The 27,273-nt window shown below is 38.0% G+C and overlaps 1 protein-coding gene across 3 annotated transcripts in view; it reads left to right on the top strand.

Moving 5' to 3' along the window:
- Cd109 (CD109 molecule) overlaps nucleotides 1-27,273 on the top strand; it is a 182,314-nt gene that overhangs the window by 85,213 nt on the left and 69,828 nt on the right. For all 3 annotated transcript variants that reach the window (XM_027928246.2, XM_071613256.1, XM_071613257.1), the window contains exons 7-8: nucleotides 23,608-23,647; nucleotides 25,144-25,228. In XM_027928246.2, coding sequence (XP_027784047.2) covers nucleotides 23,608-23,647; nucleotides 25,144-25,228 — 125 coding nt within the window. The remainder of the gene's footprint in view (nucleotides 1-23,607; nucleotides 23,648-25,143; nucleotides 25,229-27,273) is intronic.

The following is a 27,273-nucleotide window of genomic DNA, read 5'->3' as shown; positions in this document are numbered from 1 at the left end:
GTGGAAGGACAAGGACAGTTTATATATTAACGAACCTATGATTTTTTTTACAATGCTTTTTTTAAATATATATTTTTTAGTTGTACTTGGACACAATACCTTTAGTTTATTTATTTATTTTTATGTGGTACTGAGAATCGAACCCAGTGCCTTGCATGTGCTAGATGAGTGCTCTACTGCTGAGCCACAACGTCACCCCTCAAAGGCTATTTCAATTGTAGAGGAACTCTTGATTATTATTTTGAAGTCTTCTTAAAGTCCTTTGCTAATTTAAAATTAGTAAAATTTCATAACAACACTGACACATTTTGGTGTTATTTATGCATATGCTTAATTTGCATAATTGCATCAAATGTGCAGTTTTTTTTTTCCTGCTTTAGGGACTATACTTCTCTTTAAAATTTTTTTTCTTTAATTGTAGGTGGACATAATATCTTTATTTATTTCTTTTTCCCTGCTGCTGAGGATTGAACCAAGTGACTCACATGTACGAGGCAAGCGCTTTACCACTGAGCTATGGCCCCGGCCCTGTACTTCTCTTTAGAAGAATCGCCGTCTCTTCTACCTCTCCCATACTTTGAGTGCTCAGTTCTCTTCTGTCATTTCTCCCTCAGCTTCCTTGAACACCAAGCCTCCCCTCAAAGGGAAGAGGTTTATTTTTAGCTGTGACATTTCAGCATTGAAGTATGTTTTATGGGGCTGTCATACTTTAGCTACATTCTAGGTTAAGTGGGGAAATGTGTTCTGATTTGAATTAATGTGCAAATACACTATGCAAAGATAACTTGTTTTAAAAGTTAGACCTTGCTTGTTTTTTTTTTTTTAATTTTTTATTTTTTGCAGTGCTTCTCTGGGCATTTTATCTTTTTGGTGGTATTGATGTCTTTCCCAAATAGTTGCAGTTTTCCTCTGTTTTTTAAGTTGCAATAAAATACACATAAAGTTCACTGTCTTAATCATTTCCAAGTGTATAGCTCAGTGGAATTAAGTATATTCATATTATTGTGCAACCATAACCACCATCCGTCTCCAGAGCTCTTTTTGTCATGCAAATCTGGAACTCTGTACCTATTAGACAATCACTCCCAATGTCCCTCTTTGTTCTACCTTTGGCAACCACCTTTCTGCTTTCTGTCTCTGATTTTGACAAATGCTAAGTACTTTGTATCAAGGAAATTCTAGGAAATTATATTTGTTTTTTTGGACGACATTTTGAGAAGTACTGACAAATGACTAGAGAGTGAGGCGTCTTTAGTATTTATTCTATTGAGAGACATTGTTGTGTAATGGACACTGTATGGAACTGGGGACAGGTTATCTGAATTATTTGAATTTCCTAGTGGTGACACTCTCAGCTATTTACTTTATCTCTCTAGGTGACTAGCTCAGTAGATCTCCCTGCATCTTAGACATACTAAATGAGAATTTTTGGGACAATCTATATTTTTACAATAGCATCTCTGGTGCTTCTGATACACGCCAGCTTGGGAACTATTAAGCCCGATAATCTTGTAGTCTCTTGTAGCCATCACTGAAGTTTCTCAGCCTTTGTCCTAATCTTCAGTGTTGAGAACGGGAACAAGAAATAGAATGCTCATATAGAATGCTCATAATAGAAAACTCAAATAGATTCAAAGCTTGAAATTTCTCTTTTGGGAGACTGTATAATAAATTGTGAGTGTCAAATTATTTGTAATTAATAAACAATTTTCATTGAATTGTTCCTTTGCTCATAACAGTGGCATCTACTTTCTCTAGAGTTAGTTGTAGAGGGCTGCAAAGATCTTACTACTTTTCAAAGCTTTTCAGAATACTCCTTATCTTTCCCAGTCTTGCTGCCCTGCTGTTGCCTACTAGGTCAACTTGTATTCACTGTCAGGAGCTGTTTTTCCTTTGCAAATGAGCACATCTTTGTTTGGACAAATCTTGTCCCTGAAGCACTCTACAAATAGCATCTGGTAACCCCTCTGGCTTGTGATGACAACTTAACAGGAAGCACGAAGGGTAGAAAACAGTGGCATCTTCTCTGGAATGTTGATGAGGCTTCCAAAATACTGTTGCTGGCCTCTGCTTATAAGAAGAATGCTTTTTTTTGCAGGGAAAGATCTCCAGTTCTTACTTGCATGTGCAGTGAGAAAGTGAGAGAGGAATTGGTTTTAGAATGCTGATTTCTTGGTAAAAGTGTCATACTTTGTTCTCCATTCCTCAGAGCCTTTAGAGACAGCACTATGACAGCACTTGTTGATCAGTGTCTTTTTTTTTCCATTTAACAAATATTGTGAAAAGATACACATAACATTGGATTTGCCATTTAATCAGTTCAGTGGTATCAAATACCTTCACATTGTGATGCCACCATGACCACTGACCAACTCCAGAATTTGTTTTATTTTCTCAAATTGTGACCAGTGTAGTTAAAAAAATATGTCTCACTCATTAGACTGTGAGATCCTGACCTGTTTTATTAATTTTTATATTTATTCTGATATGGCATTTGACCTGTTATAGGAGCTTGTTTATGTTTGTGGGTTGAAAGAAAGTGAGAATGGAGTGAAGGAACAGTTTCTCCTGAGCTCCTGCTATCAGTTATTATCATTTGTGATGTTCTTTGACTTATATTCATTCTATGCTGTATGGTTCTGCAATTTAGTAAGAATATGTTTATTTTTTTTTTTCATTTTGAGAACTTCAGCCAGTGGGGAATATGACTTTTGGATTAATTTTCTGGACTTCCTGATTTATAAAATTAAAAAAGATTGCAGTCAACTTGTATTCACTGTCAGAGCTGTTTTTCCTTTGCAAATGACCACATCTTTGTTTGGACAGATCTTGTCTTGATGCTTCTAATTCCTCATAAAATTTAAACTGTCCTTACAGTTTTCATTGCAGATTATTCCTATGACTTTATTGAGCCATTTGATCTATTACTGCCAGTTCTTTGATGGTGTGCATTTTAATTTCTGAGAACCCTGTGACATTTTTTTTTTTTTTTTTTTGGATACTGGAGGTTGAGCCCATGGGCATTTTACCAGTGATCTATACCCCAGCTCCTTTAAATTTTTTTTTTTTTTTTGTATTTTGTGATGGGGTCTTGCTAAGTTGCTGAGGCCTTGGACTTGTGATCCTCCTGCTTTAGACTCCTGAGTTGCTGGGATTACAGGCCTGTACCATTGCACCCGGCTGATGTGAATTTTTGTGAGGAATTCTTATGTTGCTCTTTCTCTCTCTAGGAACCACCCTTAGGAGTGCCTTACTTTCAAATGTCTTGTCCCTATCCCTCATCTTTTTAGCATCAGTTAGAAAACTTTAGGATCAGACCTAAGTATGTCATTATCATCAGTAACATTGAAGATCTAAGGAAACCCCAGCACATACTGTGGGGTTTCAGAACTGGAGAGATTAGACATCGCTTGGGTCCATCTCCTCATTTTATGAAGGAAGAATCTGAATGAAGGGTGGTGATATGGTAAGATTCACATAATGTATTATAGTAGGGTTTGGGTGAGAAGCTAGATTTCTTGATACTTTCAGCCCTATAAAATTAAAATGTACAGCTATTGCTGTTTTAAATGATCACTTTTTTTGGTGTGAATTTAGATGTCATCAGAACCTGCTCTACCCATTGATGGAGAAGATGCTGTTGTGTGGTTTGAGGGTGTCACATGGATCACCTCGCCACACATGAGATTGTTCCTATGTGTCTCAGATCTTGGCCACAAGAGCCATGCCTTCTGAGTGAGCATGTGAGACTAGGAGACTTGGGTTTTAGCACATAGGTTATCTGGTAACCATTATCCATTACTGTATTATTAGAGATTAGCTAGCATTTAGCCAGCCATATAATCTTGGTCATATAAGGCATAAAAAGATTAATCTTCAAAATAACTTTATTGGCTTCCAATCACTCCTGCAAGGTAGGCGGGCCTGCGACCCACCGGCAGAAGAGGAGCAGCGGCCTGCTGAGAGGCAGAGCCGCCCCCTCCCCCTGCGCCGGCAAGGTAGAGGGAACTGGGACCACCCACAGAGCAGGCCCAGCAGCCTGCTGAGGGGCAGAGCCGCCCCCCACCCCCTGCGCCTGCCAGGTAGGCGGAACTGTGACCACCAACAGAAAAGGCCCAGTGGCCCGTGGCGGGACAGAGCTTCCAATCACTCCTGCAAGGTAGGCGGGCCTGCAACCCACTGGCAGAAGAGGAGCAGCGGCCTGCTGAGAGGCAGAGCCGCCCCCTCCCCCTGCGCCGGCAAGGTAGACGGAACTGTGACTACCCACAGAACAGGCCCAGCGGCCTGCTGAGGGGCAGAGCCGCCCCCCACCCCCCGCGCCTGCCAGGTAGGCGGAACTGTGACCACCGACAGAAAAGGCCCAGTGGCCCGCGGAGGGGCAGAGCTTCCAATCACTCCTGCAAGGTAGGCGGGCCTGCAACCCACCGGCAGAAGAGGAGCAACGGCCTGCTGAGAGGCAGAGCTGCCCCCTCTCCCCGCGCCTGCAAGGTAGACGGAACTGTGACCACCATCAGAACAGGCCAGACCTGCAACCGACAGACAGAACAGGCCCAGTGGCTTGAGGAAGGGTAGAGCCGCCCCGCCCCCCGCGCCTGCAAGGTAGGCGGACCTGCGACCCACTGGCAGAACAGCCCCAGAGGCCTGCAGAGGGGCAGTGCCGCTGCCTGCGCCTGCAAAATAGGCAGAACTGCGACCACCGACAGAACAAGCCTAGCGCCCCGCAGAGGGACAGAGCCGCCGCCCGCGCCTGCAAGGTCGGCGGACCTGCTACCGACCGGCAGAGCAGGCCCAGTGGCCTGCCGGCGTGGTAGGCACATTGCCCCAATTGGAGGAGGGGCAGAACCGCCACCAGCGCCTGCGAGGGACACTTTGCAACTATACAAGACCAATATAAATATATAGGGGGAAAATTCAATAGCACAACAGTTTCACCAAGTAGAAAGGAACGCGAACAGTATGAAGAGACAAGGAAAGAAAGGACCACAAGCAATGCAGGTCAACTCAACGTTAGAAGAGGTAATAGCTGCAGCAGATGGAATGTCAGATAAAGAATTCAGGATATACATGCTTCAGATGATGTGGAGTCTCAAGGAAGACATCAGACAGCAAAATCAGACAATGAAAGATCACTTCAACAATGAATTACATAAACAAATCCAAGAAGCAAAAGATCAACTACACAGGGAGATAGAGGTTATAAAAAACAAACAAACAGAAATCCTAGAAATGCAGAAAGCAATAAACCAACTTAAAAACTCAATTGAGAATACTACCAGCAGAGTAGAACACTTAGAAGATAGAACATCAGACAATGAAGATAAAGTATATCAACTTGAAAAGAACATAGACAGCTCAGCAAGACTGTTAAGAAACCATGAGCAGAACATCCAAGAAATATGGGATAACATTAAGAGACCAAATTTAAGAGTCATTGGGATACAGGAAGGGACAGAGTTTCAAACCAAAGGAATGAGCAGTCTATTCAATGAAATAACACGAGAAAACTTCCCAGACTTGAAGAATGAGACAGAATCCCAAATCCTAGAAGCCTACAGGACGCCGAATGTGCAAAATCATAAGAGACCCACACCTAGACACATTATAATGAAGATGCCCAACATACAGAATAAGGAGAGAATTTTAAAAGCTACAAGAGAAAGGAAGCAGATCACATTTAGGGGTAAGCCAATCAGGATAACAGCTGATCTTTCAACACAGACTCTGAAAGCTAGAAGATCCTGGAATAACATATTTCAAACACTGAAAGAAAATGGGTTCCAACCAAGAATTGTGTTTCCAGCGAAATTAAGCTTCAGGATGGAAGATGAAATTAAAACCTTCCACGATAAACAAAAGTTTAAAGAATTTGCAGCTAGAAAACCATCTCTTCTAAACATCCTTGGCAAAACATTACAGGAAGAGGAAATGGAAAATAACAATGAAAACCAACAGTGGGAGGTAGGACACTAAACGGGGGAAAATAATCAAAGAGGAAAACAAACCATGTTTAGTAACATAAATAAACAAATATGGCTGGAAGAACAACCCATATCTCAATAATAACCCTAAATGTTAATGGCTTAAACTCACCAATCAAGAGACACAGGCTAGTAGAATGGATCACAAAACAAGACCCAACAATATGCTGCCTACAGGAGACGCATTTGATAGGAAAAGACATACATAGGCTGAAGGTGAAAGGTTGGGAAAAATCATATCACTCATATGGACTTCAGAAACAAGCAGGAGTGTCCATACTCATATCAAATAAAATAGATTTCAAGCCAAAGTTAATCAAAAGGGATAAAGAGGGACACTATATACTGCTTAAGGGAACCATACACCAACAAGACATAACAATCATAAATATATATGCCCCAAACAATGGTGCAGCTATGTTCATCAAACAAACTCTTCTCAAGTTCAAGAGTCTAATAGACCACCATACAATAATCATGGGAGACTTCAACACACCTCTCTCGCCACTGGACAGATCTTCCAAACAAAAGTTGAATAAGGAAACTATAGAACTCAATAACACAATTAATAACCTAGACTTAATTGACATATATAGAATATACCACCCAATATCAAGCAGTTACACTTTTTTCTCAGCAGCACATGGATCCTTCTCAAAAATAGATCATATATTATGTCACAGGGAAACTCTTAGACAATACAAAGGAGTAGAGATAATACCATGCATCCTATCTGATCATAATGGAATGGAACTGAAAATCAACGATAAAAGAAGGAAGGAAAAAGAATACATCACTTGGAGAATGAACAATAGGTTACTGAATGATCAATGGGTTATAGAAGACATCAAGGAGGAAATTAAAAAATTCTTAGAGATTAATGAAAACACTGACACAACATATCGGAATCTATGGGACACATTGAAAGGAGTTCTAAGAGGAAAATTCATTGCTTGGAGTTCATTCCTTAAAAAAAGAAAAAACCAACAAATAAATGATCTCATACTTCATCTCAAAATCCTAGAAAAAGAAGAGCAAAACAACAGCAAAAGAAGTAGAAGGCAAGAAATAATGAAAATCAGAGCTGAAATTAATGAAATCGAAACAAAAGAAACAATTGAAAAAATTGACAAAACTAAAAGTTGGTTCTTTGAAAAAATAAACAAAATCGACAGACCCTTAGCCATGCTAGCGAAGAGAAGAAGAGAGAGAACTCAAATTACTAGCATATGGGATGAAAAAGGCAATATCACAACAGACACTTCAGAAATACAGAAGATAATCAAAAACTATTTTGAATCCTTATACTCCAATAAATTAGAAGATAGTGAAGGCATAGATAAATTTCTTAAGTCATATGATCTGCCCAGATTGAGTCAGGAGGATATAGAAAACCTAAACAGACCAATATCAATTGAGGAAATAGAAGAAACCATCAAAAGACTACCAACTAAGAAAAGCCCAGGACCGGATGGGTATACAGCAGAGTTTTACAAAACCTTTAAAGAGGAACTAATACCAATACTTTTCAAACTACTTCAGGAAATAGAAAAAGAGGGAGAACTTCCAAATTCATTCTATGAGGCCAACATCACCCTGATACCTAAACCAGACAAAGACACTTCAAAGAAAGAAAACTACAGACCAATATCTCTAATGAACCTAGATGCAAAAATCCTCAATAAAATTCTGGCGAATCGGATACAAAAACATATCAAAAAAATTGTGCACCATGATCAAGTAGGATTCATCCCTGGGATGCAAGGCTGGTTCAATATACGGAAATCAATAAATGTTATTCACCACATCAATACACTTAAAAATAAGAACCATACGATCATCTCGATAGATGCAGAAAAAGCATTCGACAAAGTACAGCATCCCTTTATGTTCAAAACTCTAGAAAAACTAGGGATAACAGGAACATACCTCAATATTGTAAAAGCAATCTATGCTAAGCCTCAGGCTAGCATCATTCTGAATGGAGAAAAATTGAAGGCATTCCCTCTAAAATCTGGAACAAGACAGGGATGCCCTCTCTCACCACTTCTGTTCAACATAGTTCTCGAAACACTGGCCAGAGCAATTAGACAGACGAAAGAAATTAAAGGCATAAAAATAGGAAAAGAAGAACTTAAATTATCACTATTTGCAGATGACATGATTCTATACCTAGCAGACCCAAAAGGGTCTACACAGAAACTATTAGAGCTAATAAATGAATTCAGCAAAGTGGCAGGATATAAAATCAACACGCATAAATCAAAGGCATTCCTGTATATCAGCGACAAATCCTCTGAAATGGAAATGAGGACAACCACTCCATTCACAATATCTTCAAAAAAAATAAAATACTTGGGAATCAACCTAACCAAAGAGGTGAAAGACTTATACAATGAAAACTACAGAACCCTAAAGAGAGAAATAGAAGAAGATCTTAGAAGATGGAAAAATATACCCTGTTCATGGATAGGCAGAACTAACATCATCAAAATGGCGATATTACCAAAAGTTCTCTATAGGTTTAATGCAATGCCAATCAAAATCCCAACGGCATTTCTTGTAGAAATAGAGAAAGCAATCATGAAATTCATATGGAAAAATAAACGACCCAGAATAGCAAAAACAACTCTAAGCAGGAAGTGTGAATCAGGCGGTATAGCGATACCAGACTTCAAACTATACTACAGAGCAATAGTAACAAAAACAGCATGGTACTGGTACCAAAACAGGCGGGTGGACCAGTGGTACAGAATAGAGGACACAGAAACCAATCCACAAAACTACAACTACCTTATATTTGATAAAGGGGCTAAAAGCATGCAATGGAGGAAGGATAGCATCTTCAACAAATGGTGCTGGGAAAACTGGAAATCCATATGCAACAAAATGAAACTGAATCCCTGTCTCTCGCCATGCACAAAAGTGAATTCAAAATGGATCAAGGAGCTTGATATCAAATCAGAGACACGCCGTCTGATAGAAGAAAAAGTTGGCTACGATCTACGTACTGTGGGGTCGGGCTCCAAATTCCTCAATAGGACACCCATAGCACAAAAGCTAATAACTAGAATCAACAAATGGGACTTACTCAAACTAAAAAGTTTTTTCTCAGCAAAAGAAACAATAAGAGAGGTAAATAGGGAGCCTACATCCTGGGAACAAATCTTTACTCCTCACACTTCAGATAGAGCCCTAATATCCAGAGTATACAAAGAACTCAAAAAATTAGACAATAAGAGAACAAACAACCCAATCAACAAATGGGCCAAGGACCTGAACAGACACTTCTCAGAGGAGGACATACAATCAATCAACAAGTACATGAAAAAATGCTCACCATCTCTAGCAGTCAGAGAAATGCAAATCAAAACCACCCTAAGATACCATCTCACTCCAGTAAGATTGGCAGCCATTATGAAGTCAAACAACAACAAGTGCTGGCGAGGATGTGGGGAAAAGGGTACAGTTGTACATTGCTGGTGGGACTGCAAATTGGTGCAGCCAATTTGGAAAGCAGTATGGAGATTTCTTGGAAAGCTGGGAATGGAGCCACCATTTGACCCAGCTATTCCCCTTCTCGGTCTATTCCCTAAAGACCTAAAAAGAGCATGCTACAGGGACACTGCTACATCGATGTTCATAGCAGCACAATTCACAATAGCAAGACTGTGGAACAAACCTAGATGCCCTTCAATAGATGAATGGATAAAAAAAATGTGGCATTTATACACAATGGAGTATTACTCTGCATTAAAAAATGACAAAATCATAGAATTTACAGGGAAATGGATGGCATTAGAGCAGATTATGCTAAGTGAAGCTAGCCAATCCCTAAAAAACAAATTCCAAATGTCTTCTTTGATATAAGGAGAGTAACTAAGAACAGAGTAGGGTCGAAGAGCATGAGAAGAAGATTAACATTAAACAGGGATGAGAGGTGGGAGGGAAAGGGAGAGAGAAGGGAAATTGCATGGAAATGGAAGGAGACCCTCAGAGTTATACAAAAGTACATACAAGAGGAAGTGAGGGGAAAGGGAAAAATAATACAAGGGGGACAAATGAATGTCAGTAGAGGGGGCAGAGAGAGAAGAGGGGAGGGGAGGGGAGGGGAGGGGGGATAGTAGAGGATAGGAAAGGCAGCAGAACACAACAGACACTAGTATGGCAATATGTAAATCAATGGATGTGTAACTGATGTGATTCTGCAATCTGTATATGGGGTAAAAATGGGAGCTCATAACCCACTTGAATCAAAGTGTGAAATATGATATATCAAGAACTATGTAATGTTTTGAACAGCCAACAATAAAAAATAAAAAAAAAACAAAATAACTTTATTTTGAAGTAGATTCACCGGAAATTGCAAAGGCAATACAGAGAGGTCTTGGGTATCTTTTATGTAGTATACCCAATGGTGATATCTTCATGACTATAGTTCCACATCAAAACCAAGAATTTGACATTTGTGTAATATATGTTTATAGTTCTATACGATGCTTAATTTTCAGTGGCATAGAGGGAATTTTGGAATATTATAACTTGCTGGTGCTGACTGGAGGTGACAGTACCAGAGTGGGGTGCTAAAAAGGATTATTAGTCTTCCCCTGGATGAATTGAGGAGTAAAGGATAAGAAACAGAATTCTGTTACTGCAGGGACAATTTTCTCATTAAATATGAAGCTGTGGCTATGTTACTGCTTTTTCCAAGCCTTGCTTGCCAGAGTTTCCAAAAAAGGTAGTCATGTTATATGTTTTTACAAACCTTAATTCTTTGGGAAAGAGAGGGCTATGTGAGTGATTTTTGTTTGTATGTTTCTAGTTAGTACTGTTCCATCAGGGAAAGCCAGTGTTTTTTCTTGTATGGTGCAATGTACTTGAATAGCAAATGGGAAAACTTTTTAGGAATGAGTATGCCTGTGCCACTGGATGCCTGACCACTTTCCTTCTCACTGGAGCCTTGTACAGTTCATGTCTGACATCTGAGGTAGCTCCATTTCCCCCAAGTCCTATCATTATGATTAACTGTCAGGTATAGAATGACTTCAGCTCTTCAGATGGTTAGTTCCAGTCTTCATGAGCAACAGAATATTTACAATATTTTCTGAGGAGGGACTCAGGAAAAGTCTGTCTCATAGGAAATTCTGGTTCCTCCCTCCTCATCCCAGGTAGATTCTCTCCCGCTCTGCTTCACAGAACTCATCAGATGGGTCTTTCTTCAACTCCTATCTGCCTCTGTGTCCATCTCATGCTTACTGTTCTACAGAAAAGATGTTATTCTTCATATCTAAGACCAATACTTCTACTCTGCCTTGGCTTCTCCCTTCTACTGCTATCTCACAAAATTTACAGTACTAATAACCTCTCATTTCTCCTAGATCATCAACCTGGATCCCTTTCTCTTTCAGATCATTCCACAAAATCTATTATATTTAAGTCTTTCACATAAACAAACAGAAATAGAGCACTTTGACCTTATATACCTCTACAATGATTTCATACTCCCTGTCTAGCCAGTCTTCTAAACAGAATCTCTTTGCCTCCATTTTTCCAACTCACTCCAGTTTTGTTTTCCTGTTTTCCAGCTAATTGACTTATTCTGCATTCATCTAGTTGTACAAGTGGGTGGCCTTGGAGTTCTCCTTAACAGCTCACTCATTTCCTACTCATATGCAGACCATTACCCATTCCCATAATGTTTACCCTTTAATATTCTTCAGATATTTAGATTATAAGACACATGATTCGGTAGCTCTGGGGTGGGAACCAGGATCTCTATATATTAAGCTCACCATATTTGATCCTGCTGCTCAGTTGGGTTAAAACCCTTACAGAAGTAGATGGCAACTATAGTTTAGACCACAGATGTTTATGCCCTAAACAGGAAAGGAAAGGATAATGTAAGTGCTAATAAGTGAGTTAATCCACTGAAATGGATTAACTGGTGGTAAACATAGGCAGGTAGGTTGTAGCTGAAGGAAGTAGATCACTGGGTGTGTGCCTTAGGGGTTTGCATTTTGTCCTTGGTGAGCAGAGCTCTCTCTTTGTTTCCTGGTTGCCATGTCCTGAGCTGCTTCTCTCTAAGTTTTTACTTTCCCCTCTCGCAGCCAATTCTTCACTCAGCAGTAAAAGGAATCTAAACATTTTTGGATCTTGTTATTCTCTAGGTTAAAACTCTCCAAAGACTTTCCATTGCTCTCAGAATAAAATTCATACGTTTTACTATGGCCTACATAAGGCCCTACCTGATCTGGCTCTTCTTTCCCCATCTCATCTCCAGATGTCTTAATTCTTGTAGGTTTAATTCACAGGCTTTATCATAGTTTGTAATTATGTACTTATATGTGTGATTATTTGATAAATATCTTTCTACTTAGGAGAAAATCTCCATTCAGGGAAGATATATCCCCACCCCCCAGCACAGTGCTGTTGAAGGAGTAGATGGATGAATGCATTGCTATGTTTGGGCCTCAGCCTTGATGGTTCTGATTCGGTAGCTCTGGGGTGGGAACCAGGATCTCTATACATTAAACCCACCATAGTTGATCCTGCTGCTCAGTTGGGTTAAAACCCCTACAGAAGTAGATGGCAACTATAGTTTATAGATGGAGTTTAGACAACAGATGTTTAGGCCCTAAACAGGAAAGGAAAGGGTAATGTAAGTTCTAATAAACACTTATAGTCATTTTGTGAATCCTGTTGACTCCATCATTCCTCTAGGTAGGCAAATATACATCTAATGGGGCTGGTGTTGTAGCTCAGTGGTAGAGTACTTAGAGTGCTTGCCTAGTATGTGTGGCGCACTGGGTTTGATCCTCAGCATCACACAAAAAATAAATAAATAGATAAATAAATAAATGAATAAAACAAAGATATTTAAAAATATACATCTACTGACACTTTTATAGGATGATATTTTCATTGTGATTTCTTATTTATTTTTAAACTCTTTGCCAATTTTATGGTAAAGATAAAAGAGGAGAAAAGACAGGCTGTTATGTGATTACTGTTATGCTGGCAATAGATTTTAAACAGAGCCAAGTTAGTAAGGATCTAAATAAAGCTAAAACTATGTAACTTTTTTTCTCATGTGCTAGATCAGAGGAAACACCAGCCAGGAAACATCTGAAGATGATAAAGACACCCTATTTTCAATGAGCTTAAAATTGGGAGGCTTCATGTAGTAAATGCAAAGAGTATTATTGGATTGGAAGTTATGAGATGAGGGTCCTGGGCCCCCGATGAGGGATTGTGGGCAAGTTGCTTCAGCTCTGAATCTTAGTTTCCTCAACTGTACAATATAAGACTTGGATCAGAGAGCTTCACAGCTTTCCAAGTCCATGTAAATAGGTGGGGCAAGAGGGACCTTAGGACTTGAATGGGGATGAGTGGAGGTGGCAGTGAATGGGGCTCTGAGTTAGGTGACAGAGTCCTAATGTTGGGAGCAGAAATGTGCCTGGAATGAGGGCTTGTAGATAGTAGCAGTCAAAGAGAAAGTCGGAAGAGTTTGTGAGCTGACCTGTGGAGGGTATTGGATACCAGGTTTAAGTTTTAGATTTCCTTTTATAGAAAGTAGAAAGCTCTAAATAGTTTTATTTCTCTTTCCTTTCCATGCTAATCAGTGTTACAATTTCATATAAACTTCTGAGGACAAAGAAAGCACACACACACACAAAGTGTGTGAATGAGCTTCTTGAATTATAAATGATAAAATCTTACCTTTTCAATTTTTCTGATTGTTAAAGCAATGCATAATTAAGATAAAAATATCTAAACATTACACATTGGAAAGTATAATACCCTTATGATAAACTCCCAAACAGAAAAATCATTAACATTTGTTGTCTTCTTGTTGATTTTTGTAGAAGTTTTTAGGTAACAATTAAAAAAAAATTAATACCTCCATTTTTATGCCATGCTGAGGATTGAACCCAGTGTGCCTCATGCGTGCTGGGCAAGTGTTCTACTTCTGAGCTATGCTTCCAGCCCTAGGTAACAGTTTGACATGATTGAAGCAGCATTTTAGGAAGCTCATTTTGGTAGCAATGTGTGGTTTTGGTAAAGAGGGGAGAAACTGAAGTCCGAGGATTAGGATCATTGGTTAACAAATATCTGAATATCTTCTGTGTTAGTGTGTAATAGTCCAGTCTGAAGGTCATAAGGGACTATATGAGGGGTGCAGAAAATATTAAAGAGGAATGGATGAATTCAAGAGACAGTTTAAAGGAAGAATCATCCAGTGACTGAGTGGGTCATGATTAGGGCAAAAGAGAAAGAGGAGCAGAAGAAGGTGATTGAAATTTCAGATGTGAGTCTTTGTGAGTCATTTGTTAAAGCTTTGGGGAGGAAGCCCAGTTTAGGGAGGGAGATAAGCAAAAGATATTTGGACTGAATTATCAGAAATTACCACATTTAGAATCTCAGAAGAGGAGACACTCAGAGCATTGGAGAAAAGACAGCCAGACCCCGGAAGAGAGAGCCAAGAGAGTGCAGGCACAGAGCAGTGGGACAGAGGTTCAGAAAGAGTGGCTACAGTGTCAGGTGCTGAGGAGGCCTTAAGGAGAACAAGCAGAGAGAAGGGATGGGCAATTAGAGGCAAGCTGTGCTGTTTCCTGGACATCCTCTGGTGCTGTGAAGTGGTAGAGGTATTATCCAGATTACAGGTGTCATAAAGAGTGGCTTGTTTGAAACTTTTGTTCTAAGGAAAGTGAATATGGTGAGGATAGCAGCAAAAGACTGTGTAATTTCCTTCATGTTGTGGTATTCTCAGGGTATTCATATTCATGCTTGACATGCTTATGTTAGGCAAACCTTTGTGAATTGGCCTAGAACTGATTGCTGTGGAAAAACATCTTACAAGTTGGAAATTTGGCTATCTTCTTCATCCTCAGCCTTTCATAGAAGAACAGCTACCCAGTTCTCTGTGCCCAGTTATTTCATGTAACCGTGAGGTTGGTAAGATTGAAAATTTGTTACTCAACAGGTATAATAGTAATAATAAAAAGCCCCACAATGTTATTCTTTTGCCATTTAGTCCTGTTCTTTAGTACTAATTAATCGTTTTTGGTTATATTCAACCTCTCCCTGCATACCAATCTACATTCAGTAACTCATATGTACTACTCCAAAAAACATAGTGCTCCCTTCTCCCAGCGTGGGTCTTCTTTGGTATGGCTCCCTGTTTCCAACTTACTGGGCTGCCTTTAGTTCTTCCTGGTTGAATTGGGAGAAGGGAAGAGAGAGGAACTATAAAAAAATTCTTGTTATTGCGCTGGGGATGTGGCTCAAGCAGTAGCGCGCTTGCCTGGCATACGTGGGGCGCTGGGTTCGATCCTCAGCACCACATAAAAGTAAAATAAAGATGTTGTATCTACCGAAAACTAAAAAACAAATATTAAAAAATTCTCTCTCTCTTTAAAAAAATTCTTGTTATGTATAAAGATGAAATATATGAGTTTGCAAATATTTATCCTACAAAATGTGGTTCACAGTAACAGTGTTGTCATGGGGCATAAGAACTCTCTGGGCTTAGAAGGCATTTAAAACTAGCACTTTTTCTTTTTCAAATTGATTTGTGGGTTATTATTTTTTCTTTTCTTTTTTTTGTGGGAAGGGTACTGGAATTTGAATTCAGGGGCACTGACCACTGAGCCACATCCTCAGCCTTATTTTGTATTTTATTTAGAGACAGGGTCTCACTGAGTTACTTAGTGCCTCACCATTGCCTAGGCTGGTTTGAACTTGAGATCTTCCTGCTTTAGTCTCCAGAGCAGCTGGGATTACAGGCATGTGCCATGCCTGGCTCCTTAGTTCTAAGCATTTGTTTTTGAATCTAGAAGCCAAAGTTGAAAGAAACTGACTTGCATTTATGAATATTTGTAAATGGTCATGTAGTGTGCCATATTCCTTCAAATTTGTTAAAAATAGAAACTCTGAAGAGCTGGATGACTTCATGATTAGAGAAGGAAAACTCTGTAACTGGAATAGATGGTTTCAATAATTCATACGTCTGCAATTTGTACCCTAGTCATAGCATGACTTCTTAGAAGTCCTTCCTAGAAGGCAGTAAAAATGTTTTCTCTCTTTCCCTTTCATTTGACTTATTTACATAACACATAACCTCATAAAAAGTTATTAATTCAGGATCAACGTTTAGAGAAGTTACAAAGATTGCTGTAGGAGTTACAGAAAATACCCACTGGTTCTTCTTTTCTATTTTTGCTTTAGAAGTTGTTTAGAAAATCTAATTGAGGAAGGCTTGCATCTGATGCAAACAGATGCATCTACTTCTAAAGCAGAGGTTTCTCTATGGAATGATGACTATATTGGGTAAGAAGAGCTCAGAGGGCGTTGATAAGTTATGTATTCTCTTGCCAGGAAAGGTGCTTGTTTAGAAGACAGGCTGTCCATGTATTTAGCCTTCAGGTCATACTGCTTTCTCCAGTTTCTGGCAGAGTGAATGAGCATAGCCATATTTGATGACCTAAATTGACATACCAAGTCATTTGGAAGGAGGTTCAGTTCCTTTGAAACTGAATGAAAATCATTTAGTAAAGCAAACTCGTACTTCATACAAAAGACCAGGTTTTTTTTTTTTTTTCCTCCATGGTTTTAGATAAATTCAGTCAGGTTTTATTTAGTTCAGCTAAAAGTAACAGAGAGATTTCAAAATAAATTTAATTCCTTTTATTAGATCAAGAGGCAGCAAAGCCTAGCATGAAGACAAAGTTCAGCCTGATACCTGTTTTTTTAAATATATATTTTTAGTTGTTGATAGATCTTTATTTTATTTATTTATATGCCATGCTGAAAATTGAACCCATTGCCTCACACATGCCAGGCAAGTGTGCTAACGCTGAGACCCAGCCCCAGCCTCTGATACCTGTTGTTGTAAATAAGGTTTTATCGGGACACAGTCCCCCTCCTCCTCCCCCGCCCCACACATATTATTTCTAGCTGCTTTTGCAGCACAGTGGCATTATTGAGTAATTATGACAGAGACCATATAAACTGCACAGCCTAAAATATTTACTGCCTGCTCTTTGCAGATCCCTATTCTAGACTAATGAAAATACTTAATATCAATATTGTTTTGGTTATGTATGGCATGAATGGCTACTCTTTGTATGAATTGTTATTAATTTAAAGTATTTCGGTATCTTCTACCATTCTGGATTACAAACAACTTTTATAAAAATAACTAACTCATTGTGAAGATTAGTATCCTGATTGGCTAGTAGACAATACACTAGATGTTGCAAAACTCGATTTTGTTTTTGACCAAATCCTTTGGACAGTGTTCTAGTCATCTTTTTCACTGGTGTGACTAAAAGACCGATCTGCACAATTATAGAGGAGGAAGAGTTTATTTGAGTGCTGGTGGTTTCAGAGGTCTCAGTTCATAGAAGGCCAGCTCCATTCCTCAAAGCTTGAGGTGAGGCTGAACATCATGGCAGGAGAGGAGGGTGGAGGGAAGCAGCTCACATTACAGTGATCAGGAAACAGAGAGAGTCCACTTTCCAGATACAAAATATATACCCATAGCCAAGCCCCCAATTAACCACTTCCTCCAGCCATACCCCACCTGCCTCCAGTTACCACTCAGTTAACCCCACTCAGGGATTAATTCGCTGATTAAGTTAAGGTTCTAACCCAACCATTTCTCCTCTGAACCTTCTCGCATTGTCTCATACATGAGCTTTTTGGGGACATCTCACATCAAACCATAAAAGATTGTAAAACAACTTATTTCTTAGTATGCATTTAAGCCATTTGTAAAATCTCTGGGAAGATATGGTATGATACAAAGTGTGCTGTCAGCCCTTGATTGCAAGATGATTTCTTGATTTATGTAAGTAATTAAAATGACAGTGAAAAGAAGCATTTTCCTTTTTCTTTTTCTTCAGTTTTTTTGTTGGTGGCCTCGTCTACTCCTTAGCATTTATATTCCTTCCAAATAAAGGGCAGAGGTAAGGTTATTCTGAGGGTCATTTGCCTCCTTGGTGTAGCCTGGTTCTTCTCAAGAGTTATTTTAATGTCTTGCAGGAGATACTTTTTGATAACTGAGGCTAATCTCATGAGCACCATCAGAATCAGCCTGGGGACAAGAATCAGTTTTCAGTCATTTACAGATACATGAATTCAACAAACTTTGACAGTTTGCTGGCCAGGTGCTATGCTAACAGGATTTCATAGTCATTTATAGGAGATGATGTAGAACAGATAATTAAAATATATGTGTTAAATAAAATGGTTGAGTAAATCACAGGGCAGTATGGGAGAGAAGGGGATTCAGCATGTCACAGAGGAGCACATCATGAAAGTCTACTTGGAAGGGGTAAATCTATATAAATAAATCTGGGACATTTGGTGGAGATATCCAGCAGGTGGATTTGAACCTGAATTCCTGGGTTGAGGTATGAGCCAGAGATAAAGATTTAAGAGTCTCTAGGATAAAAATAATGGTTAAAAACACGAGATTTGATGAGCTCACCTACAAGTTGGAGTGGGGAGAGCATTGGGTTCATATGTGAAGGGCCAGAAGTTAAGAGTCAGAAAGAGAGCACACAAAAGAAACAGGAGTCAGAAAGGTATTTAGGAGTACAAAGAGAACAAAAGACTTGAGGGGAAGAGACAGACTAAAGAAAGATTGAAAACCCAGGGAGTCATCAGGAATGATTGGCAAGGTAGGGGGCAGTAGGAGAGAGAGAACTTACTTAAAATATTATCTTCTATAATTATGTGGTAAGCAAATAATTGCCTAAAACTTGGCTTTAAGCCTTTTGTTTAAAGTAGGCCCAAATAAATGTGATGATTTTCTACATTTGTAGAAGCTAGTAATTTTTTTTTTAAATCTAACATATTTATCCAGCACCTTTCTTTTTTCTTTTTTTGCATAAGACATGGGGTAGGTTAGCAACCCTAGGGATAAACTATGAACAATACAGAAACCATCCAACATGAATCTAGACCTGACAGAACTTGCAGCAAGAGAAGGCATGAATCTAAATACTTACAGTACAGGTAAAAAGTGACGGGAAGTAAAGGAAGGGGCTAAAATGAATGAAGGCTTAGAGGGCAGAGAGATTGCTTTTCGTTTGGGGATTCAGGAAAACAATTTTGAGCTAAGCCTTGGAAGATAGGTAGAGATGGAAATATCAGTAAGTCAAACATAGGAAAAAGTACGAGCAGAAGCACCGGGCAGAAATCCTGAGACACTGTCAATCATGTACAGTGATGCTTCACTTAATGGAAGGAACACAGTGTGAGAAATGCATCACTAGGCGATTGTTTTTGTATGAACATTGTGTATGGAATACACTTTCGACACTGAGGTGGTACATCTTCCTACACACTAGGCTGTATGGTGTGGCCACCACGGTACCGTGCCCATTGTTACATAGTACATAGCTGTTATAGCCTTTGACTATGTCCTTCTCCATAGCTACTGATGCTGAGGTCTGAATTCATTTTTATAGAACCTCATGTGGTGTTTTGCATGTACTACTTAATTAATATTTGCTACGTAAATTTAATTACTTATCCACAGCCTTACTTGTGCTGGCCTCAGTAATAAAGCAAAAACCAATTTTAAGACTAGAATTCTTTGCCAGTAAAATAATACAGGTACTTGAGTACTTTACCTTCTTGATTTGATTTTTAAGATGACAAATTAGAACTAACAAATGAATTAAATACATGTAATTTATAATATTTCTGTATTTGACAAGAACAATTTAAGTCACACATCACAGATATGATTAAGTTTGATCAGAACAGCACAACTTATTTAGGATATTATTTAAATGACCATATTAAAATCAACTTTCAGACGGCAATTTATTATTTATTTTTTGGGGACTGGGGATTGAACCCAGGGGTGCTTAACCACTTAGCCACATCCCCAGCCCTATTTTTTTGTGGGGGAGATAGGGCCTCACTAAGTTGCTGAAGCTGTCTTTTGAGCTTGCTATCCTCCTACCTCAGGCTCCCAAGCTTGTTAGGATTATATATGTGCGCCACAGCGCCTGGCTGGACAACTATTTTGTTACATATAAGTACTTATATTTGTTTTATATTTTGAAATGCACTATATCCTTACTTTTTTTTGTTTTCTAAATAAATCCATACAATTTTATCATTAATGTTTGTGTTCTTTATCTCCGGCATAGAAGGACTATTAATAAGGAGCCTTTAAAAAATAATGGAATAGCTAAATGTCAGAGGAACACTTTCATGCATGACTGTTTTAATGAAAAAATATTGGCTTTTAAAAATTATATTATTTTTAACTCACATTAATTGTACAATTAACAGGTTTGACTGTGACATTTTTATAAATGCATATATTGTACTTTGGTTATATCCACCTTCTCACTGCCTTCTCTTGCCATACTTTCCCTGTCCCCCATGGTCCCTTTCTCTTCCCTAAAATCCCCCTCTACTTTCAGATAATCTTATTTATTCATTTATTCTATTGTCTCAACACATGACAGAAAATAAGTGATACTTATTTTTCTGTGTTTGGCTTATTTTGTGTAACATGTCCTCCAGTTCCATCCATTTTCCTGCAAATGACATGATTTCATTCTTTATGATTGCATGATACTCCAGTGTATGTGTACGTTTTACCTTTTCTTTATCCATTCATCTGTTGATGTGAACCTAGGCTGATTCCACATTTTGGTATTGTGAATAGTACTGCAATAAATATAGGTAAGGAGATGTTCCTTTTGTATGCTGACTTCATTTTCTTTGGATACGTACCAAAGAGTGGGATACTTGGATCATATGGCAGTTCTGTTTTTTAGTGTTTTGAGGAACCTCAACACTGTTTTCTATAGTGGCTGTACGAATTTACCGTCCCACTGAGAGTGTATGAAGAGTTCCTTTTCCCCACATCCTTGCTAGCATTTGTCATTTTTTACTTTGTTGATAATGGGCATTCTAACTGGGGTGACATATAATCTCATGTAGTTTGTTTTACATTTCCCTGATGGCTAAAGATATTGAGCATTTTTCATATACTTACTGGACATTTGTACCTCTCTTGGGGAAGTATCTGTCAGGTCATTCATCCAGTTTTTTTTAATTGGATTAATTTTTGGGGTTTGTTGGTAAGTTTTTTGAGTTCTTTATAATATATTCTGGATATTTAATTTCTATCGGCTATTCATGTATATAATCTGGATATTAAATTTCTTTCAGATGAATAGCTGGCAAAGATTTTCTCCCATTCTATAAGTTGTCTTTTTATTCTGTTGATTGTTTCCTTTACTCTGTAGTATTTTTTTAAAATTTTTTTTTAAGAGAGAGAGAGAGAGAGAATTTTAATATTTATTTTTTAGTTTTCGGTGGACACAACATCATTGTATGTGGTGCTGAGGATCGAACCCGGGCCACATGCATGCCAGGCGAGCGCGCTACCACTTGAGCCACATCCCCAGCCCTCTATAGTATTTTTTAATTTGGTGAAACCCCATTTATCAATTTTTGCTTTTGTTTCCTGAGCTATTAGAGTCCTATTTAGGAAATTGTTGCCTATGCTAATATATCAAAGTGTTTCTTTTGTTTTCTTCTAGTAGTGTCAGAGTTTCAGGTCTTATATTCAAGTCTTTGATCCATTTTTTTATGGTACTGGGGATTGAACCCAAGGGTGCTTAATCACTGAGTCACATTCCCAGTCCTTTTTGCATTCTATTTAGAGAGAAGGTCTTGCTGAGTTTCTAAGCGCCTCATTAAGTTGCTGAAGCTGGCTTTGAACATATGAGCCTGCTGCTTCAGCCTCCCAGAGCCGCTGGGATTACAGGCATGTGCCACTGCGCCCAGCCTTTTATCTATTCTGAGTTGATTTTTGTGTGGGTGATAGATAGGGATACACTTTTAGTCTTCTACATGTGGACATCCAGGTTTCCCAGCATCATTTGTTAAGATGCTGTTTTTTTTCTCCAATGTATGTTTTTGACTCCTTTGTTGAGAATCAGATGATTGTAAGAGTGTGGATTATTTTTGGATCCTCTGTTTTATTACGGTCTATGGGTCTGATTTTATACCAGCACTATGCTACGTCGTTACTGTGGCTATGTAGTATGTTTTGAAATCAGGTCTTGTGATGTTTCCATTGTTGCCCTTTTTGCTTAGGATTACTTTGGCTATTAGGGCCTCTTTTTTTTTTTTTTAAAGAGAGAGAGAGAGAGAGAGAGAGAGAGAGAGAGAGAGAATTTTTTAATATTTATTTTTTAGATTTCGGCGGACACAACATCTTTGTTTGTATGTGGTGCCCGGGCCGCACGCATGCCAGGCGAGCACGCTACCGGTAGCTTGAGCCACATCCCCAACCTATTAGGGCCTATAGCCTTCCTTTAAGATTAATAAATAACTTCTTCCATAGTGGAACAGGGGGATAGGGAAGAATGAAGGAATTTTGGCTTGTGTAGAGGGGAAGAAAGGGAGGGGTGGGACTGTGGGGATGGCAAGGATGGTAGAATGAGATAGACATTATTACCTTATATACATGTGTGATTATACTATGGGAGTGACTCTGTACCATGCACAGCCAGAGGAATAAGAGGTTGTGCTCCATTTGTGTACAATATATCAAAATGCATTCTACTGTCATTAATAACTAATTAGAACAAATTTTAAAAAATAAATTCCCAGTAGACAGTAAAGAAATAACTTCTTGATATGCAGATGTTTTAGATTTAACTTTAGGAAATGTTAATATTTCATAGTCATATCAGTGTGTTTGCTTTGATGAGTTTAGGGAATCAGATTTAGAATACAGATTTCAATGTTGGAATTACTTAGTTATTTTGAAAAGGTTCTATTTAATGTGTTATAATTTAGAATGGACAGTTTGAAATATGAGTTAGAAAAATGATATAATAAACCACATGTTTTCTTCTTGATATTAGAAAAGGAAATAATTATGGTATCTATTAAATTAGAATAAACTGTATTGATTTAATGGTTAACTAGATAATAATTCAAGGAATTAGAAAGGTGGAGCATGTTGGTTCATGATGATTTTGTATCCTAGATTATGTATAAGAATTTGGAATTCATCATGATGTCTCATGCCTGTGATCCCAGCAACATGGGAGGCTGAGGCAGGAGTATTACAAGTTTGAGGTCAGCCTCATCAATTTAGGGAGAACCTGAGCAATTTAGTAAGACTGTCTCAAAATAAAAAAAAAATCAATTATGTTTAACATCATTTTAACCATTGTTTATTTTATAGTGATACCAAAACAAAATTGAAGTCATTCCTATTTAACTGATATGGTTTATCCTTACTTTATAAAATTTGTTGATTATCAAATTTAATCCTATTTTGCAAATGATGGAAACCATATTAAACAGTTTTATTTAAATGACCTATCTCAAGAGATAGGTCATCTGTTTATGTAAGCAAAGTTGAGAAGTAAAACTCTGAAATTTTGTAAGCTTATTATTGCAGTTGTCTAAAAATAAACTTTCACAAATTAAGATAAACTGTTTTGTTCATTAAATCATAATTTAATGAACAAAGTTAATTTTCTAAACGTTTATATGCAGGTAAGTAAGCAAGCAAAATGATTGAATAAGAACTCATATGCTTTGTCTTTTTTCTTTTTCCTCCCAATAGGACCAGACATATTATCAATCATTTCAAGTCTCAGAATATGGTGAGTTCCTCAGTTTATTTTGAAGGAAAACAACAACAACAACAACAACACATTAATTACTTTCTACAGAGATAAGAGAAATTGTCAAGAGATAGGCTACTTAAAGTGGAGATAAAATTCTGGTGTTCCTTATAGGCCTAAACAAGTATTTTCCTTTATAAAGTTCTAAAATCTCACTAAAAGAATAAAGTAGGAAAAAATATTACCTAAATTCTCATTATGCTAGTCTTTTCCTTTTATATAGTTTTTCTATTTGTTGTGACCATAAAATATTTAAAATTTTTTGAGTTTTTAAAAGTCGAAACATTGGGGTTAGTTGTGTGTAGTGCAGTGATACATGCCTCTAATCCTAGCAACTCAGGAAACTGAAGTAGGAGGATCCCAAGTTCAAGGTTGGCCTCAGCAACTTGGTAAGGCTTGTCTCAAAATAGGAAATAAAAAAAAAAAAAAAAGAACTGGGAATGTGGCTTGGTGGTAAGGCACCGCCGGTACCAAAAAGCAAAAAAAAAAAAAAAAAAAAAGAAAAACATTGGGGTTCAGTGGTAGAGCATGCAAAAGGCCCTGGGTTTCATCATCACACCACAAAATCAAATTTAAAAAAACTCTCATCTTACTGTCAATTATTTTCCACATTTTATTTGGTTAACATTGCTGAAGACCACCTATTTAACTCGGGTTAATCATATTCTTATAAGTGCAGCACTTATAATATTGTGTTAAAAACAGATGAAAACTGTGGATTCAGCTAGTTGGTTTATGAATGGAGGAGAGATGAAGGTGAAAGCATGGGATTTCCATCTTAGTTTGTATATTGAGTTTTTTCATTTAATTTGTGCCACTTTTTGAGGCTGTGTTTCATTCAGGCAGCTGAAATTCTGGAAGTAGTGTGCTTATCCCTTTGTGGCTCAGGCTTAGGATCTCAGCACACACTGTTTCTAGGGGGTGGGGTACAGCGTATGATTGCCAACCTATAATGTGTGAGGAGAAGGTATTTGAATTTCCCTTTTGGCCTCCTGTCTTAGACTGGTCCAGGGTACAGGAGGGACTTGGAGCATGAAGAGGGCCTGTAGCATTATTTGAGCTGAAAGTCTTCCCTCATGGGACCCACAGGTCTTTTTGATATTTGTCTTCTGTTAATTGAGTGGTGAGGTACCTTGTTATGAGACTTAGATTTGTCTTTGATCAGTGAAATTATAGAAAAAAAATTTCAGTAGATCAGAAAAAAGCAAACAGTTTTTATTCTGGTGGGGTGCTTTATGCCAAATAGTATTAATTAATACATATTTCATACTTGATTACATAAAGCTGACCTAAGTAAGGATTTCTAATTTGAATAAAATAAAGGGGTATTCATCTGTGTTAATGTGTGTTTGGATTCTAATGATTCTAAGTTTAATAAAAATTATCAATTCTTTCAGAAAATTTTAATTTTTTATTTTGCTCAGCTGAAGATAATGGTAAAACATATTCTTTAAAAGATTGCTTTTCCCCCCCAGTGTTACCAAAATTTGAAGTTGCTTTGCAGACACCATTATATTGTTCTTTGACTTCTAAGAATTTAAATGGTACCATCACCGCAAAGTAAGTATTACTTTTCTTTTGATAAGACTCTCAACCATTATAAAACTGTAAAACAAAAAGCTCATTATATATTCCAGAATATTAGCACTATGCTTTGCTTATCAAAGTATCCTAATAGGTGATAAACAACTATTTATAATAAGTAATCAAGCATGAGACAGGTCTTTATATCCATGTCTCTGTTTCCAAGCGAATCTAGTCCTAAAATATTTCCCCAAACCAAGACTACTTTAAGGATATACATTATAAGTTGCCATATTAAAAAAATTATGTATATTTCCTTATTCTCCATTCAGATGATGTAGAGTTGAGGCAACTAACTTAGCTTTTCTTAAATCCTATGCTGTTTTTCTCATTGATAATGGAGGTGGGAGAGGAAGTGGTTGTCTTATTGAAATTGGCAGATATGTGAATAATCAACATTCATTCATTTCACCATATGTACACAGAGACCTTCAGTTCACCCTGTCTCACATATGTCTGGTGGCTGTCATGATTTGGACCCCCTAGCTTGAACAGCACAGCATTTTGTATTGCTGAGGCAAAAAGCTTACTCAGAGTTCTAGACTAGTGGTTCAGGCTGGGATGGCCCTCAAGTAATTCAAAGATTGGTCTTTTGTAGCTTTTATTTTTTGATGTGTCTGTATCTATGCTTCAGCTTCTGAAATTTATTTCTAAGAGCTAAGAAAAACTGGACTCCCCTACTACTGTCTCACCACTGTATCATCACTGGTGAGAATCTATGTCAGTGTAAGCAATGGGCAGTGAATCTCCTGGCAGAAGCACTTCACAATCCAAAATGTTCTAAAAATTCCTGCTTTAAAGTGTGCAACAACAACAACAAAATTACATGAAACACACAATACAGAAACAGAATCATGTCTATGATTTATACCAAATTATTATCTGCTTATGTTCAAGAAACAACGTCCAATATGAATTTGGAGGTTGTGGATGGACTTGTGGTTTGGAAAACACACAAATGCCTGCATTTTACATAATTATTATACTGTACTTGATTTCAGTCAAAGGTTCAGCATCCTGTTTGGGGTTTATTTTGAGTTCTTTGGTAATGTTTTTAAAACTTTGAACAACTCTGGTACAAACCCCAAATATATGTAGATCTGCACAATCCATGTCCACATAGGTTCGATTGAGCCTGGATCTCTTCTTTGATTCTGTTTTTGGTTTCCAGAGGTGTGCCAGAAAATTTAGTAGAAACAGTCAAAACAGTGGTTGTTAAAGTTGGGTAACCTCCAGAAAATTTTACATGTAATTTTAGGGTGCCATGGACCCTCTGAGCTCTCACCACTAATATCCTTACCTCAAGCCCAATAGGGAACCTTATAGTTTCACCACAGTTTGTAATGCTTGAATTTCTAACTAACAGTTGAGAATGACATATTTGTGATAGTCTCCTGGCATTTCTGTAGTGCTCGCTGTATTGCAAACTTAGTATGTGTATAGAGGTTGGCCAGAGAAGTAGAAGCAGTAAGAAACATATAGTAATATATGTTTAGTACAAGAGGATATAGTACAAGAGATAGGCTTAGTGATTGCGGCACTGGTTAGGTAGTGCAAGATCCATAGGGCAGGCTGCCAGGAATGGAGGATGAGGTTATAATTCTCAGGCAGAGGCCTAAGTTGCTTCCACAGGCAGAATTTAGGGAAATCCTAGCGCTGCTTTTAAGATCTGTGAATTGATTGAATCAGGCCCACTCAGATATCTAGGAAAATCTCTTTTACTTAGAGTGAACCAATTATGAATTCTAACAACATATATAAAATACCATTACCTCAATACCTAGATTAGTGTTTGATTTTGTAATAGGATGATCTAGCATGGTGAAGTTGACACACCTACAGGACCATCACAGTGTGCTTGGTATCTCAGGTGTGGATAGTGAGCCTCTTTGCTGCTTTCAGACCTGGCTAGCTCTGATGAAGGTTTATTCTGTACTTCCTTTCTATTAACATCTCCTTCAGGCTTTAGTTGCCTGGAGGTGATGCCCATGGGGGTGACAGATAGTTCTATTCCAGAGCAG

This window comes from Marmota flaviventris, chromosome 6, assembly GCF_047511675.1.
Source record: "Marmota flaviventris isolate mMarFla1 chromosome 6, mMarFla1.hap1, whole genome shotgun sequence".
Classification (NCBI taxonomy): Eukaryota; Metazoa; Chordata; class Mammalia; order Rodentia; family Sciuridae; genus Marmota; species Marmota flaviventris.
The sequence above is the reverse complement of the archived record's forward strand: the minus strand, read 5'-3'. Positions and strand labels throughout refer to the sequence as shown.